This window comes from Rhinolophus sinicus, chromosome 17 (genome assembly GCF_057876585.1).
Source record: "Rhinolophus sinicus isolate RSI-liver-muscle chromosome 17, RSI-T2T, whole genome shotgun sequence".
Classification (NCBI taxonomy): domain Eukaryota; kingdom Metazoa; phylum Chordata; class Mammalia; order Chiroptera; family Rhinolophidae; genus Rhinolophus; species Rhinolophus sinicus.
In genome coordinates this window covers 69,455,794-69,474,317 of record NC_142517.1, presented here as the reverse complement: position 1 = coordinate 69,474,317, position 18,524 = coordinate 69,455,794, and the positions used below count along the sequence as shown (strand labels likewise).

Below are 18,524 nucleotides of genomic sequence, written 5' to 3'. Positions count from 1 at the left end.
CAGCTGGTTGATCCTCGTAGATAATACCCTTACGATAACTTACTAGCACCTGTGTTGGTCACACAGGTGAACAACAGGTGACCTACTTGATGTGGCCTGATCCTGATGTAGTAAGCTGTGCCTCATTGTCAGGATTGAAGGTGACCTTAAAAACTTCCTGGGAGAAAGCTTTTGTCCTAAGTATGGGCTGTTCTTCTTTCCAATTCCAGATGGTCAGTGTGTGATCAGGGTTGTCACCAACAGAGGCCAGCAATGTACCGCTGTTGTTGAAGTCCACATAAGCATAAGCCAGGTCAGTCCCATCTGAAAGGATGAAGGTGAGTCTAGTGAAAAGGGGCAACATTTATTTCATTTTCTACAGTGTATTATTAAAAACAACGAGAGAGAGAGAGAGAGAGAGAGAGAGAGAGAGAGAGAGAGAGAGAGAGAGAACGTGCCCCTTTGATAACGTGTATTGATGGAAGAATGCCAAGAATCCCCTAAAAAATAATTCTAAAATAATTCATCACCTTGGCTTTAGAAAGAATCACATGATATGAGGTGGAAGGGTAAATAAATCTTAATCATATTTGCATCAGAAAACCTCATGGGTTGCAGCTGAACTTGACCTTCAGCAGGTCCCCTGCCCTGGGGCTGTCACACCTAGTGGCCAGCTTCAAAATGAGCTGGAGCATCACCCAGCTGCCTCCAAGGACAACACACCCAAGGGGCAGATTGGGCAGGGACCAGAGGCCTGCTGAGGCAGATCCTACTCTGTAGGGTCAGCTCCTGCACAATTACTCTTCCACTGTAGTCAAGTCCACTCCTTACAACCAATGAGTCCAAGGGTCAGTTCCCACTGCCATGCAAATAGCAACCAAGGCTCAACTACAAGAGGAGGACACCCACACAAGGGACACATCTGGAATAGATGGCTCAAGTGACCAGAAGATGGCACCACTGAGCCCCACAGAGCACCTACTACATAAGGCCACTCTACTAAGACTAGGAGGCATAGCAGCCCCACATAATACATAGAAACAAACACAGGGAGACAGTCAAAATGGGGAGACAAAGAAGTATGTCCCAAATGAAAGAACAGAGCAAAGCTCCAGAAAAAGAACTAAACAAAATGGAGACAAGCAATCTCCTAGACACAGAATTCCAAACACTGGTTATAAGGATGCTCAATGATCGCAGGGAGAACTTCAACAAAGAGATAGGAAACATAAAAATGGAGATAGAAAACATAATTAAGAACCAATCAGAAATAAAGAATACAATAACAGAAATTAAGAATCTATTACAGGGAATCAACAGTAGGTTAAATGAAGCAGAAGATCAAATCAGCGATTTAGAAGATAAGGTCACAGAAAACAATCAGAACAGCAAAAACAAATAGAAACCAAAAAAACTAAGGAGGTTGGTACAACCTCAAGCACACCAACAGTTGCATCATAGGGGTATCAGAAGGAGAAGAGAGAGAAAACGCAGGGCCTTGAATACCTATTTGAAGTAATAATGACAGAAAACTTCCCTAACCTGGCAAAGGAAATAGACATACAAGCCCAGGAAGTACAGACAGTCCCAAACAAGATGAACCCAAAGAGGCCCACACCAAGGCACATCATAATTAAAATGCCAAAGGTTAATGACAAAGAGAGAAAGCTTAAAAGCAGCAAGGGATAGTCCCATAAGACTATCAGCTGATTCCTCAACAGAAACTTTGAAAGCCAGAAGGGATTGGCACAAAATATTCAACGTGATGAAAAGCAAGGACCTACAACTAAGATTACACTACCCAGCAAAGCTATCATTTAGAATCAAGGACAGATAAAGAGCTTCCCAGACAAGACAGAGCTAAAGGAGTTCATCACCACCAAACCCATATTACTAGGAATCTTAAAGAGACTTCTTTAAGACCCCCCCCAAAAAAAATCAAAATATAAATAATAAAACGGCAATAACTACATACCTATCAACAATTTTTTCAATGAAAATGGATTAAATCCTCCAATCAAAAGATGGGGGGGCCAAATGGATAAGAAAATAACCTTCACATATGCTGCTTACAAGAGACTCACTTCAGATCAAAAGACACACAGACTGAAAGTAAAGGAATGGAAAAAGGTATTTTATGAAAATGGAAAACAAACAAATGAAAAAGTTGGGGTTTTAATACTTATACCAGACAAAACAGACTTTAAAATAAAGACTATAACAAGAGACAAAGAAGGACCTAGTAATCCTACTTCTGGGTATTTATCCAAAGAAGCCCAAAACGCTAGTTTGAGGGGACGTGCTCATCCATATGCTCATTGCAGCATTAGTGACAATGGCCAAGATAGGATGGCAACCTGGGTGTTCCTGAATGGATGAATGGAAAAAGAAGAGGTGGTACATATATACAATGGAATATTACTCAGCCATAAGAAAAAACAACAACAACAAAATATTGCCATCTGCACTAATACATGGAATCTAAAGAACAAAATATACAAGCAAATAAAACAGAAACAAACTCATAGATACATATAACATTTTGATGGTTACCAGATGGGAGGGGGGTGGAGGTAAGTGAAAAGGGGAAAGGATTAAGAAGTACAAACTGGTTGTTACAAAGTAGTCGTGGGGGATGTAGGGTATAGCTTAAGGAACATAGTCAACAATAATATTGTAATAACTATGTATGGTGTCAGATGGGTGCTAGATCTACCAGGGTGACAGATGGGAGGGGGCTGGGGGCAAGGTGAAAAAGTGAAGGGATTAAGAAATACAAATTGGAAGTTACAAAACAGTCATGGGGATGTAAAGTATAGGGAATATAATCAATAATATGGTAATAAATATATGTAGTGCCAGGTGGGTACTAGTCAGGGAGATCACTTCCTAAATTATATAAATGTCTAACCATTTAGCTGTACATCTGAAACTGATATAAAATAATAGTGAATGTCAATTCTAACTGAAATATTAAAAAGGTTGGGGGACGATAAAGAAGAATGAAAGGTTGAAAGTTCCAGATATAAAACAAATAAGTCTTTGGGATGTAATATACAACTGTCGTGCAGGGTGTCATGCGGGGGTCTCTACTCCCGCTCCCCACACAAGAACGCAGGATGTGGCTAGGCCCAAAAGGAACACCCACGGAGCCATAGGTAGGGAAGTCATACCACTATAGTCTCACTGGAGGCTGGGTTGACATGACGTGCGACCTGCTGTCCGCGTTTCTTGCCAGCCGACGACCGACGACTCTCCTCCACTCTCCTCGACTCTGCTCTCCTTCCCTCCGTAGCCGCAGCAGTTATATTAGTGGCCAATGGCTCACTGGTTACAGCTGACGGCCAGCTAGCCACAGCTGATGGCCATGCAATCACAGTTGATGGCCATTTACTACCTGAGCCAGCATCTTTCTACGTGAGCCCGAGAGCCTGGAAACTGCTCTTTGGGGCTCTGTCCCCACAACAACATAGGAAATACAGTCAATAATATTGTGATAGCAAGGTACAGTGTCAGATGGTAGCTGGATTTATCATGGTGATCACTTCAGCATAGGGTATAATCAATAATGTGGTAATAACGCTGTATAGTGCCAGGTGGGTACTGTTGAATAACTATGACATACACCTGAAACTAATATAATATTCTATGTTAGTTATATTTTAATAAAAATATTTTTTAAAAAAGAAATCTATCATTTAAAATTTCCCCCTGAAAACAAAAATCACAAAATATAAAAGGATGACTTCAGGTTTTCGGTTATGCATATAAGGAGCTTGGAAATCATGACTCCATCCTGACTAGTAAAAGGCTGAACAGACTGAAAAATTAACAACTCTATTTGGATCTATAAAAGAGGGAAGGACACAGGGCAAACAGCCACTACTCCCAAAGCTGGAGAGACCTACTGGAGAATACAGGGATTTGCAATTTACCAGAGCAGAGACTTGGACAGAACCAGCCGAAACAGCATGAGGAACCAGTGCCGGGTTGTAAAACCTGAACTATAACTGACGAATTGCTGGAGGCTCAGTAAGGACAAGTCTGAGAGTTCAAACCTCCAGGGGAAGCCTGTCATAAAATAGCCCCAACAATATTGTGAGATTTACTTCCAGAAGCTTGACCAGGCTCCCACTGTAAATATCTAGAAAAACACCCTTGGGCTTCCGTCAGTGGGAGGGGAACAGAAAATGCCCCAGAGCACTCTGTTCTTAATAAAGCCTGCCCTCAGCAGAAACAAATTAACCTGCGCCTACACTGCTGGGGTATTAGGGGAATGTAACTGACCTGGGGAAGGATACAGGCATACTTGTTTTATGGCACGCTGCTTAATGTGCTTCCCAGATGTTGTGATTTTTACAAACTGGAGACAAGCCCTCCATCAACACAAAAATTACAACTCGTTTTATTGCGATACTTGCTTTATTACAGTGGTATGGAACCAAACACGCAATATCTCCAAGGTATTCCTGTACCCATCTCTAGTCCACTCTAGCCATCCTGTCCCACCTAAGGGGAGAGAAAAATACTGTGGGGACAGAGCCAGGAGTGCAGTTTCCAGGCTCTCACATGGAAAGGTGCTGGCTCAGGTAGTAAATGGCCATCAACTGTCATTGCATGGCCATCAGCTGTGGCTAGTTGGCCGTCAGCTGTAACCAGTGAGCCATTGGCCACTAATATAAGTGCTATGGCTATGCTAGCATAAAATGGGGGCTAGCAAGAAGATGGTGGCTGGCAAGCATGGATTGCAGTTAGGACAGTGGGTTGCGGACAGTGTGGCTCCTGCTTCCTGTGTCTCCAACCCAGCCGCCAGCGAGAATATAGTGGCATGACTCCCGTATCTATGGCTCCGTGGGTGTTCCTTCTTGGCCTCACCATGTCCTGAGTTCTTATGTGGGGAGCGGTAGCTGAGACCCCGCCTGACACCCTGCATGACAAATACTGAGCAGCATTTATGAAGTTCATATCCAGAAACATAAGCTCACTAAAACCCTGAGACCTGACTGTGGGGACAGAGTCCCAGAGAGCAGTTTCCAGGCTCTCGACCTCACGTGGAAAGTTGCTGGCTCAGGTAGTAGATGGCCATCCGCTGTGACTAGTTGGCTATCAGCTGTAACCAGTTGGCCATTGGCCACTAATATGACTGCCATGGCTATGCTGGGGGGTTGGTTGGTTGGTTGATTGGTTGGTTGGTTGGTTGGTTGGTTGGTTGGTTGGCAGAGAAGCAGATGGCGGATTGCGGATCGTGTTGATCCTACTTCCTGTATCTCCAACCCAGCCCCCAGCGAGACTATAGTGGTATGAACCCACCATCCACTGCTCCGTGGGTGTTCCTTTTTGGCCTCACCATACTCTGCGTTCTTATGCGGGGAGCGGGACCAGAGACCCCGATGACACTGATCATTGGACTATAGTACACTTCCCCTCCTCCTACACCTCACCACCAAGTTACTGAAGGCCTATTTACAGGAGTGCTTTTTACCTAGTACATCATGTCTCGCTATCAAGAAAAAAATTACGCAGCACACCAGAAGGCAAAAAACACAATTTGAAGAGACAGAGCAAGCATAAGAACCAGACATATTAGAGATGTTGGAATTATGAGATAAAAATTTTAAACAACTATAATTAATATGCTAAAGGCTCTAATGGATAAAGTAGACAACATGCAAGAATTGATGGACAATGTAAGCAGAGAAATGGAAATCCTAAAATAGAACCAAAAAAAAAAAAAAAGAAATGCTAAAGAAATAAAAACCAAAAAACACTGTAACAGATCTGAAGAATGCTGTTGATGGGCTTATGAGTGGATTGGACACAGCTGAGGAAAGAATGTCTAAGCTATAGGTATATTCATAGAAACGTCTAACAATGAAAAACAAAGAGAACAAAGACTGGTAAACCAGAACAGACTATCCACGAACTGTGGAGTAACTACAAAAGGTATAATGTACGTGTAATGGGAATACCAAAAGGAGAAGAAAGAGAGAAAAGAACAGAAGATATATTTGAAACAATAATGACTGAGAATTTCCCCCAAATTAACATCTGACACCAATTCACAAATCTAGGAAGCTCAGAGAACACCAATCAGGGTAAATGCCCCCCAAAAACTGCAGAAAATGAAAGATAAAGAAAAAATCTTGAAAGTAACCAGAGAGAAAAAAGTACCTACAGAAGAACAAAGATAAGAATTAATCCAACTTCTCCTCGGAAACCTTGCAAGCAAGAAGAGACTGGAGAGGAAGGAGTTAAGATGTACAAATTGCCAGTTATAAAAACAGTCACAGAGATGTGAAGTACGGCATAGACAATACAATCAATAATATTGTAATAACTATGTATGGTGTCAGATGGGTACTAGATTTATCTGGGTGATCACTTCGTGTTATGTAAATACCTGATCACTATGTTGTACACCTTAAATTAATATAATGTTGTATGTCAACTGTAATTGAACAATTAAAATATTATTTGAAAAAGAAGGGAGTGGAGTAAAATATTTAAAGTGTTGAGAGAAGAAAAATACCAACCTAGCATTCTGTACCCCATGAAATTATCCTTTAAAATGATAAATAAAAACTTTCTCAGACAGAGAAACATAGAGGGAATTTGTTTCCAGTAGACCTGCATTATAAGAAGTGTTAAAAGAAGTTCTTTAGGGAGAAGGAAAACAATCTAGGTCAGAAACAGATCTATACAAAGAAAGGAAGAACATCAAAGAAGGAATAATAAGTAAAGGTAAAATAAAAGCTTTTATTATTCTTATTCTTGATGTACTGATGTAACAGATAACAGTTGGTTCAATAATAGCTGCAATGTATTTGCTGATGTATACATATGTGTATGCTTATATGTAAGTGAAATGAATGTAAGATTATATATAAGTGAAATAAATGACAGCAATGATACAAGGGACGGAAGAAAGGAATTATGATTATTTTGTTATTACAAGGTACTCACACTACCTGTGAAGTAGTATACTATTGTTTGAAAGTGGACCTCGATTAGTTGTAAATGTATAATGCAATCTCTAGGGCAGTCACTAAAAAAGGGTAGAAAATGAAGTACGACATATGCTAAGAAAGGAGAGAAAATAGAATCATAAAATGCTCAGTTGAAACCATGAAAGGCAGAAAAAGAATGGAAGGCAAAAATAGGAACAAAGAACAAGGACAACAAATATAAAACTAACGAATATGATGAATATTAATCCAACTATGTCAATAATCACTTTGAATGTCAGTGGCCTAAATGTACCAGTTAAAAGACAGATTGTCATAGTGGATCAAAAAACATGACCCAACTATATATTAAATATAAAGAAACATGTAGATCAAAAGTAAATGGGTGGAGAAAAATATACCATGCTAACACTGATCAAAAGAAAGCTGAAGTAGCTATATTAATTTCAGACACAGCTGACTTCAAAGAAAGGAAAATCATCAGGGGTATGAAGGGCATTACATAATGATAAAGGAGTCAATTCTCCAAGAAGACATAGTAATTCTTAACATGTATGCCCCTGACAACAGAGCATCAAACTATGATGCAAAAACAGATAGACAAAAACTGCAAGAGGAAATAGATGAATCTACTATATTATTTGGAGACTTCAACAGCCTTCTTTCAGAAACAGACAGATCTAACAGGCCTGCCCTACACACTTCAGACTTGCCAGCCCTCAATTGCATGAGCCAATTCCTTTAAATAAATCTTTCTATGTCCTACTGGTTCTGATTCTCTGGAGGACCCTGACTGATAATGTTCTTCAGAATGGGTATTTTAAAGATCGTACTGGACTCACCTCGAAGGATTCTATAGGGCCTCAGAGAAGGATATTCATAGATGATAATCTTTGGGGAAACTCCCTTCTCAGCTACTGCAACGTACATTTTATCCGGGTGAACCTACAAAAAATAAAATCTCACTAAAATAAGAAAACAAAGATTTTCATATATATAGTCCTATTCATGCAGTATGTAGCAAGTGTTATCATTTGTTTATTAGGACCCACTCCAACAGAAAACTCAAAAATGGGCATCTGAGAAATCCTCGATGATGGATATGATTTAAACTGAAAACTAGACGCACACTCATTTTAAGTTTCACTTTCATTAATAGAGTCATATCTAATGCTAAAAATGTTTTAATTGCCATCAGAAGAGCTAGATCAGTGATTCTCTGTCTTTAGTATGCAGCACAAACACAGGGAGGGCTTATGAAGGTGCAGGGTGCAAGCCCCACCACGAGTTTCTGATTCAGTGTAGCAGGGCTGGGACCCAAACATTTGCAGTTACATTTACATTTACATTTCTGTTTTTTTTAATTAGTTTCAGGTGCACAAGACAAAGTAATACTTAGACGTTTATCATTTATATCCCTCACACTGTGTGAACCTCCCTCCCCCCATCCACTATCCTTCTGACATCGCACAGAGCCATTACATTTCCACTGTCTCTATTCCTAATGCTGTACTCCGCTTCTTGTAAGTATATACATACATATACATATACGTATACATATACATATACATATACATATACATATACATATACATATACATATACATATACATATACGTGTGTGTGTGTGTGTATATATATATATATATATATATATATATATATATATAAAATTATAGTTGGCATTCATTATTGTTCAGCTTCAGCTTCAGGTGTACAATGCCGTGATCAGGCATCTACATCATCCCTGAGGTGGTCTCCCAAATGAAACAAGTGTACATTTACATTTCTAACAAGTTCCCAGGTGATGTTGACGCTGCAGTCTGGAAACCATTCTCTGAGAACCACTAATTTAGATGAATTGTTTACCCTGTATATAAATCAACCTAAATTTTTGTATAGAAAGATTCATGTTTCCAGAGTAGTTTATACCCAAATTTTAAAATTTTGCCAAAGTTAAAACTTTAGCAAAGTTACCACAAATGAATGTTAACTTATTAGAAGTGAGAAAGATATAGTATCTCCCAGCCAGACACAGAGGGAAATATAGGAAATAGGCCCTGGATACATTTTTCAGCATTTCAAATGATAGCCATATACATTGGAAAGAATCATATATTTATTTCTGTTATTTTTGTTCATTGGTAAGGCAATGTGCAGGAAGAGTAAATGGGCAGCCAAAAAATAAAAATAGGCTGTTATGAGAATATGCTATTTAAAACACATATTGTACTTATAAAATTCTATTTTCAGTTGCTCTTTGGCAACTCCTGGTCATACACCTAAGGAAGGGCAAGGAGCTTGGTTCTGAAACAGATTGCACAGGAAGTTCTGGTATCCAACATAATGTTGTAGCTCTTTTTCTTCCCTCCACCCATGGAGCCATAAGACCTATGATGGCTGTCTTCCTGCTGGCAAGTCGCCTTTTATTCTTCCATTCAAGTAAATACCTATCACTTCAACTTGAAAAAGGCTTGGCTTTATAGGATGGACACTCAATAAGATAATGATAATGCTGAAAACAGCCAACATTTATTAAGTGTTTGCTCTGTGCCAGATACTGATCTAAGTTTTATATGACTTGATTCCCTTAATTTTCACATCAACCCTTGTGAGCTTGGATACCATTATCGTTCCCATCTTATTGATAAAGAAACTGAGGCACGTGGAGGTTAAACAACTTGCTTGAAGTTATATAACTGTTAATTGTGAGAGAGAGAATTCAAGCCAGGTGTTGGAACCAAGAAGCAAATGGAACTAGAATATAGTAGATTCCAAGGACTTAGGGGGAATTAGGTGGACACTATATCTTTCTGGATCCCCATTTACAAAGGAATATTGTATAGGATATGTCACAGAAATCTGAATGGGGATTCAGGCATATCTTTTACCCTTCTAGCATGTTTCCCTGAAAAAAGACCTAGCTGGACCATCAGCTCTAACGCGTCTTTTGGAGCAAAAATTAATATAAGACCCGGTATTATATTATATATTATATTATATTACATTACATTATATTATATTATATTATAATGTTATGTTATGTTATATGTTATATTATATGATTATTATATTAAGACCGGGTCTTATATTACAGTAAAGTAAGACCAGGTCTTATATTAATTTTTGCTCCAAAAGACACATTAGAACTGATGGTCTGGCGAGGTCTTATTTTCAGGGAAACACGGTAGGTCTTACCTATAGTAAGTGAAAAAGTTTCTGCCCTTTTAGATAGGAACCTGCTGTGGGGTTGAGTTTTGGTGTTTCATTTTTAATGGAGACTTGGAATTTGTAAGTCATTTCCATTATACTCAGTATATACATCGGCCCAATCTTTTCTGGAAGATAGCTTAATATGCCCCAAAACATATTTATCACAGATTTCTCATAACCTTAGAAAAGTATTTCTCATCCACAAATGGATAACTGTTTCAGAAAAAAAGTAAGGGACGTGGTCAGTGGAGGAAAGGCCCCTGTCACTATCCAGGCACCCAAAGCTCCCGCACACATGGAGAAAAGCATTCAGGACTCACAGTCCAGGGGCATGAGGATCAGGGTTAGCATTCTTGATCACACTACACCTCTAACGACTGCCTTCAGACCAAATTATTGTATAACAAAATAGAAAACAAAAGACATTTCAAAACTTATTGACCATAAAGTGATTATTTATATACACACATATATATATATACACGCATATACATTTTATATATATATATATATATATATATATATGTGTGTGTGTGTGTGTGTGTATAAAATGTATATATATATATCAAATGTATATGTGTGTGTATATATATATATATATATATATATATATATATATATATATATATAAAACAATGTGACAGTTAGATGTTGGTTAGTACTCTGTACATGGTATGGACCTCGGGCTCATGCCACCTCAGGATGGCAGCTGACTGACTGCCCTCCACAGAGCACAAGACCCTGAAGTTGGGCCTGTGAATATTTACACACCTGGTGGGTGCCACAGTATCATGTACTTGTACACATTTCGTTTTGGGGGTTTTGCTTTTTAATATGGTTTTTGTCTCTTTAGATGGGTTTTTAAACTCTTTGAATTCATAGAGGTGATACATCCTTCTTCAATTAAATCCATGCATGTTCTGAGTAGCACTGGACACCGAATGTTCTAGAATAAATGAATTCATTAACTGGTCTTATAACAAACTCCCTGAGGACAGTCACTTTATCTCGAACACACACTGTACACAGACAGAGGATCAAGCCAGAAACAAACATGAGCTTATCTTTCACTCTTGCATCTCACTGTATCCTGTTTCCATAGCCAGTCTAAGTTTTACCTGTGGGCCTCAGGTTTTCCTCACCTTCCTTCCCTTTGCCATGTCCCTGCTTCACTCCTCAGATCAAGAATCTGACACTGGGTGGTGAACACACAATGCAACATATAGATGATGTATTATAGAATTGTACACTCGAAACCTACATAATTTTATTGACCAATGTCACCCCAATACATTTAATAAAAAGAAGAATCTTCAAAACCTCCTCACTCACCTCCACTTCTAATCTAATGTCCTACCAGGTCCCATCTAATCTTATCAAAAGAATGCCCCCCCCCCCCCCCACTCCCTGACAGCCTGGCCCAGCCTCTCTGCTGGAGCCACATCAGCTTCTCTGCTGGAAGCCCGTCACCTCTGCAGCGGGCCCTGCACCTTCAGTGCCACCTGGTCTGCTCACCCCTGGCAGGTCATAATTCCTCTACCTCTTGTGTGTCTCATATGGAACTGCTGCTTGCGTGAGCCCCAAATCCTATGTGTTTCTCCTTCCCTTCACTGTCTCACACAGAATAATCTGAACAGATGCCCCTCTTAAGACGCCAAAGACACCTAGAAGCACCCCTCTGCCTGTTTGTTATTGGTGAAAGCAGACCTAGGGACACCTACTTTTAAAGAGCACAGAGTAGAAAAAACAGCCAAGGGAAAAGCTCAATCACAGACCAACTGCTACGGAGAGGTCAGGGGAGGAAAGATAGAGGTAGAAAGGCATTCTTCAGATTTGGCTACCAGAGGTCCATCCGTCACTTCAGTCAAGGCAGTTTCAGTGAGGTGATGGGAAACAAGACAGCAGAAGCCAGACTTTGAAGAAAAGATCAAAACACAGTAGGTAAAGAGAATGCGTGGTAAGAGAGGGGATTTTTAAAATGAGAACAAGTTGATTTAGAATGCTTTTATGCTGAGGGTGAAAAAGCCTAAGGACGTAGAGGCTGGAGATCCGAGAAGGAAGATGACTGATGGAGACAGACAGCTGAGCAGAAAAAAGAGAGGCTCCCGACCACACGCTAGTCCTTCTGTTGTCTGCTCGAAAGGTGAACATACATCCATCCTTCATCTCCAAGTGTTCAAATAAATACTTACCTCTTATCTGGTATTTATCTCTAATTATTATTTGAATTATTAACATAATTTGTGTTACACATCTCACTAGTTTTGCAAAACAGCAAACGGAGCATTCGGTAGGAAAAAATCTGCATGACTATGGGGAGGCACTTAACTTCCATAAGCCCGTTTCCTTAGCTACAAAATGGGATCATGTTATTACTACAATATTATAACACTGCACAGAGATAAAGCCCGTGAATGTTGTGGTTGTAATCACTGACTTGAAAATGCCTTAGAATAAAGACAGCAGTGCGTCTCAGTGCCATCCCACAGTACGGTGTTGGGGATGGCACCTACCTGGTTGGTCCACGGAACAATCAATCAAAAAAAAAGTGCGTTTTCTTCCTAAGTTACTAAAGGCATACCCCAATGACACCAATTCCTCTACCACTGCTACTTCGCAGGTACATCTGTTCCTTGGTTTTCAAATTCAGCAGGATCAGCTGGTTCCCAGCTATGTACATCACGGTGTTGCTGTCCGGAAGTTGTAGGTTGGCCCGCCTTCTGCAGTCATAGCCAAAGGAATGTCTGAGGGGAAACCGCTAAGGAAATGAAGTGAAATAATGTAACCATCCTGGAGACAGGAAAAGTAACATGAAATACAAATATTTTAAAATCCATACTCTTGGAGTATTCCAGGGTTGAAGCAGTTGAACTTTACTCTGAAACTCAGAACGTTTTTTATGTATTACTAATGCAATTTTATTCTTAAATTAGGTGAAAAATCCTCATACTCTGACTTAGTTAACATTTTAAATTTCTTAGGGAAAAACCATGTGGGAAGCTCTGTCAAAGTACATAAGCCCAAGCCCCTCGGCACACACAAATAGGTCTGGGAAGGTATCAGAGAATGTATATTTCAGGAGAAGCTTCCAGTGAATCTGACGTACCACCCCATTTGAAAAAAAACAGACTAGAAGAAACCTAACAGCATAACTTTTGTCAATAGTAACTTGTTTCAAGGCCAAAAAAAGAAAAGACCCTCAAGAAAGAAAACACCCAAGTTACAAGATTCAGAGTGAATTAGTTTTAGTTACACTGGGATTGAAACAGAAGCTGTTTTGTTTACGGTGGCCAAGACATGGAAACAACCAAAATGTCCTTCGATAGATGAATGGATAAAGAAGTTGTGGTATATATACGCAATGGAATACTATTCGGCAGTAAGAAAAGATGATATAGGAACATTTGTGACAACATGGATGGATCTTGAGAGAGTAATGCTGAGCGAAACAAGTCAGACAGAAAAAGCAGAGAACCATGTGATTTCACTGATATGTGGTATATAAACCAAAAACAACAAAAGAACAAGACAAACAAATGAAAAACAGAAACTCATAGACACAGACAATAATTTAGTGGTTGCCAGAGGGTAAGGGGGGTGGGGGGTGGGGGATGGGAGATGAGGGTAAGGGGGATCGAATATATGGTGATGGAAGGAGAACTGACTCTGGGTGATGAACACACAATGGGATTTATAGATGATGTAATACAGAATTGTACACCTGAAATCTATGTAATTTTACTAACAATTGTCACCCCAATAAATTTAATAAAAATAAAAAAAAAGAAAAAAAAAGAAACAGAAGCTGTAATAATAACGTGTTCTATTTCTATGTTCAAAGCAAAATTGAGTTAGGAAGTACACCATTCCTACTTCTGTAAGCACACCTTTTATAAGAGGCCAGTCAGTGGTCCAGGCCATGTGGTCAGAACCACTGCCCACCTGAAGGTAGGCATACTCAATTGCTAGCCACGGGCCTTAATGGAAATTGTCTCCTAACTATCCATGCCTTACAAACCTAATACTATAAAGTGATGGCAGACACTAAACCCTCTTGTCAATCATCCCCACCCTTACATTTCTTCACAGATTCGTGTGCTCCAGACCAACTACAATGTGTTATTTTGTGCCCCACTTCCTCAGGTTGTCTTCTTGGATAACTCATGTGATAAATAATGTGAAAGTACTAATGCATGACAAAGGCCAAATCAGTGTTTCAAGAAGGGTTATCAATGATTTTAACTTGACAGATATTGAAAAAGGAATGCCAGGCTGGTAGAGGAGGCAAACAGGGGTAAGAGGCCCTTTATATCATGTCGCATGATAGGACAGCCAGAAAAGCATCATTTCTCTTTATGGTTACTTGGCATCAAACAAAGGCTTAGTGTAAATTAAGATCATGCATTTCTAGCTCAACTTCTTAAAGGGCCAAGCTTCTTAGAATTACCTAAGACAGGGGTTGGCAAACTTTTCTGTGAAGGGTCAGGTAGTAAATATTTTAGGTTTTGTGGGCCAGATGGGCTCTGTTGTAACTAATTCTGCCCTTGTAGTGTGATGGCAGTCAGAGACAACATGTAAATGAATGAGCGTGCCTGTGTTCCAATAAAACTTTAGGAAAACAAGCGGGAGGCCAGATTTTGTCCATGGGCTGTGGTTTGCCAACTCCTGACCTAAGAAGCTGAAATCCCAAAATTACACATGTGTAACTGGAGTGGATACACCAGTGTGAGAAGATCCAGTGGTATGTTCGAATCCGGAGTCACAAAAGGCATCAAAACCAGCTCCATATAATCATAGAAGAAGTTCGGTGATATTTTCTTAATTTCCTCCTCTGACTCTTCTGCCACTGGGCCAGGCATTTCCATATACTGAGATTCTAAAAAGTTAAAATATTTTAACTAAGAAGAGCATCTGGTGAACCCTAAAAATTATATTTCACAAAGACAGGAGGAATGTACCTAGCCCACAATACTCTGCAGTAAGTACCACTACCAGCCGGGACATAGGCAGCCACCCACCAGTGTCCACGGGGGTGAAGAGCCCCAAGCCTGTGTGCATCGGGGTGAGTGCTGAGACGAGCTCACGGTTTCAGCAGTCTCAAAGAGCAGGCCCTAATCAGTTCCAACGGAGAGTTATTCTCCCTAATCTAGGGTAGAGCACTCCTTGACCATCCCACTCTCCAGAAGACAGAGCATGAGAATTTGGTATGTGAGCCTCAGAAATGGAGAATACAATCGCAGAGCTGCTGAACTACTGTATACAATATGTTCCATGCTTTTTATTTTGCCACCCACACACATCCTGCAAATGTTTCTTTCTATGAAACAACTCTTCAATTGGGGCAATTTATCTTTAAAATAGTGACAATTACTGACAGAAAACTAATAATACTTACCTCCAGTACTTTCCACAAAATCATCTTGAAGTGAACTTGAACTTCCTTCCAAGTGTTCCCCACATGAGTCATCATCCTCTAAATATGATTCTTCCCCTTCAGCAAATGTTTCATCTGTGGCATCTTCTAAGACTTTGTCATCCTCTTTTGTAGTGGCTAGTAAAAATAATTTAATCATTTCTAAATTTTGAATTAAACATTTTCTTATTTCCGAAGTAGCTACTACTTCCAATTTGTATGTGCTCTAAGTTGAATGAATTTAATACTCAAAACTTCCTAGAAAAATCATTTTATTTGGTGACTCTTGTAACTTTCCAAAAAAAAAAAAAAAAAAAAGTATTTCCTGTGAGTTAATCTCCATTTTCACTTCATCTGCAGTCTATTTCCTATCATTGCATCCTTACAGGAAAGTAAAAGATAAAGAAAAAAAATTGACCAGTATGCTGCTGTCATTACTTCAATTCAATTTTACCAACATTTATTAATATATAGTTGCTTCAGGGATTATAGTATGTGTCCCTAACTTTTTACAGTTTACTTAGTATTATAATAATATACTTCTTTTATCATTCCATAGAACAACTAGTCAATAACTCAGTAAAGACATAGAGTATCTGAACAACACTATGGAACATGCTAACCTGAGATTTATAAAATACTACACCTATCAATACAAGGTACCCATTCAAGGGCACATGGGTCAGTCACCAAGATAGATCACTTGCTGGAACGTAAGATAAGTTTCAATGGATTTAAATGGATTAAAATAACAGAATATGCGTATTCTTTGATCACAACAGAAGTATATTAAAAATAAATTACAATAAGTTATCTGGAAAACCTACAAATATTTGGGAAATAAACAACACAATTAAAATAATATATGGGTCAAAGAGAAATCAACAAAGGAATTAGAAAATACCTTAAATAATAATTAATATATAACATCAAAATTTGTGGACTGCAGCTATGGCAGCATATAGAGGGAAATTTATAACTTTCAGTACATATATAAGAAAAGCCAAAAAGTAATGACCTAAAGTTCTACCTTAAGAAACTAGAAAAAGGAAAGCAAAATAACAATAACTGAAATAATAAAAATGAGAGCAAGAATCACCAAAACAAAAAGCCAACGAACAATAGAGAAAATGAGGAAAGTCAAAATCTTATTCTTTGAAAAGATCAACAAAATGTACAAACTCCTAGCTAGATCAATCAAGAAATAAAAGAAGGACAATACTAATCTCCAATATCAGGAATAAAAATAAATCCTACAGAATGATAACAGCAAATTTAACAATTTAGAAGAAATATACAAATTCTATTACAGATACAAACTTACCAAACTCACTAAAGAAGAAATAGACAGCCCTCTATTTATTAAACAGATTGAATTCTTAAAAATTTCTCACCAAGAAAATTACAAGCCCAGATACTTCACTGGTGAATTCTACCAAACATTTAAGAAAGAAATAATACCAATTCTACACAAAATATTTCTGAAAATAGAAGAGACCACAAAATACTTCCCAATTAATTACATGAGGCCAGCAATAATTTAATCCTTTGATAAGAATCAGAAATATTGATTCTTAGTGACTAACAGTCCTTCACCCTTGTGAAAAATGCTGGATGGTTTGGCTGTTATCTTTGGCCTAAATTTCTTAACAGGACTCAGTTATAACAGAAACCCATTGTTGAGTATAGGAAAGAGTCCACTTTAATATCTCTGCTTAGGTGGAAAACCAGTAAATTGATTCACTCGGCCTGAATTATAAAGGCTAAGAAGTTGCTCAGATATTTTAGCAAGACTGAGAATAAAGTAATGTATCCAGGGGGGAGAAAAAGCAGCTATTAGGTATGTGAATGAACCAGGACAGAAACTTCTCACAGCACCAAGGTAGAGGGTTTCAGGGTGCCAGCAAATTTTCACGTTATCACTTGGGATCCTAGAATCCATGATGTGCGAACTAATTTGTGAGCTGAAAACAGGGCCACACAATAAGGCCTAACCCTAAGAGGGCTGACATAAGAAAGAGAAATGTGAGACAGTGCTAGACAAAGGATAAATATCATTCAATCCATCCATCCAAGAAAATGCAGCAAAGGATTAGAAACAAAATGTAGACAATCCTGTGTCCGAAATGTAGGGAGTAGAGAAAAGTGGAAATGGGAAAACAAGAGAGAAGCAAACTAAAGTTTTTGAGAAGAGTGATATAATCATACTTTTTGGAAAGATAACTCTAGTGGTGGTATGATTTGAGTGGAAATCCTTGTTGTAAGACTGCAAGTAAAAGAAGATAAACATCTAAAATAAAACATGGTGTGGAGAAATAATGGATTTAAAAGACATGTCTCAGCTTGAAAGAATTTAATGTGAATTTTGTGAATAAGTTGATTTCCCCAGGACCTTATCTCCTCTATGTAAATAGTCCAAATTAAAATTCTGAAACTACGTTTAGCGTTAGAACTAAAAAAGTCAAGATCTACTACAATACCTAACACCATGAGGCCCAATCAAACGAGCGAGCCATCTTTTTAAAATCCTATCTTTCCCTTCTATTTGCAGCCTAGAATATCCTTCCACGTATGTTATTCAATTTAATCCTCAAACAGCTCGCAATTAACATTTTAATGAGTGAGATAACTGAAGTTCTATAATTTATCCAAGATTCAGCATCTCTAAATGGTAGACCCAGGACTCAAAACCAAAGTCCAGCTCTCTTCCCAGTAGAGTGTATTAGAAAAATCCATTAAAGACTTTGTAGACCTCACAGGAGAGAATACGACCAGATGTGCAGATAGGACATCATCAACTCAGAGTTGTCTATGTGCCAGGAATTGGAGATAAAATGATTAAAGCACAAACTCTGCTCTTTAAGAACTTAAAAGTTTTGTAAGGGAGCTAAACAAATAAACCTTTTCTGCTGTATAAACTTAGATAAGTACTCTTTAAAAATTATTTTACCTAA

At 38.6% G+C, this 18,524-nt stretch overlaps 1 protein-coding gene across 4 annotated transcripts in view; it reads right to left on the bottom strand.

The window, feature by feature from the left end:
* Window positions 1-18,524, bottom strand: part of CFAP44 (cilia and flagella associated protein 44) — a 95,342-nt gene that overhangs the window by 73,760 nt on the left and 3,058 nt on the right. For all 4 annotated transcript variants that reach the window (XR_012496298.2, XM_088794184.1, XM_019734863.3 and 1 more), the window contains exons 3-7: window positions 15,553-15,708; window positions 14,877-15,033; window positions 12,739-12,901; window positions 7,787-7,889; window positions 87-303 (exon numbers count right to left, since the gene is read on the bottom strand). Coding sequence is in view for 3 of the 4 variants with exons in the window: in XM_088794184.1 (XP_088650310.1) it covers window positions 87-303; window positions 7,787-7,889; window positions 12,739-12,901; window positions 14,877-15,033; window positions 15,553-15,708 (796 nt within the window). In the remaining variant the exon portion in view is untranslated. The remainder of the gene's footprint in view (window positions 1-86; window positions 304-7,786; window positions 7,890-12,738; window positions 12,902-14,876; window positions 15,034-15,552; window positions 15,709-18,524) is intronic.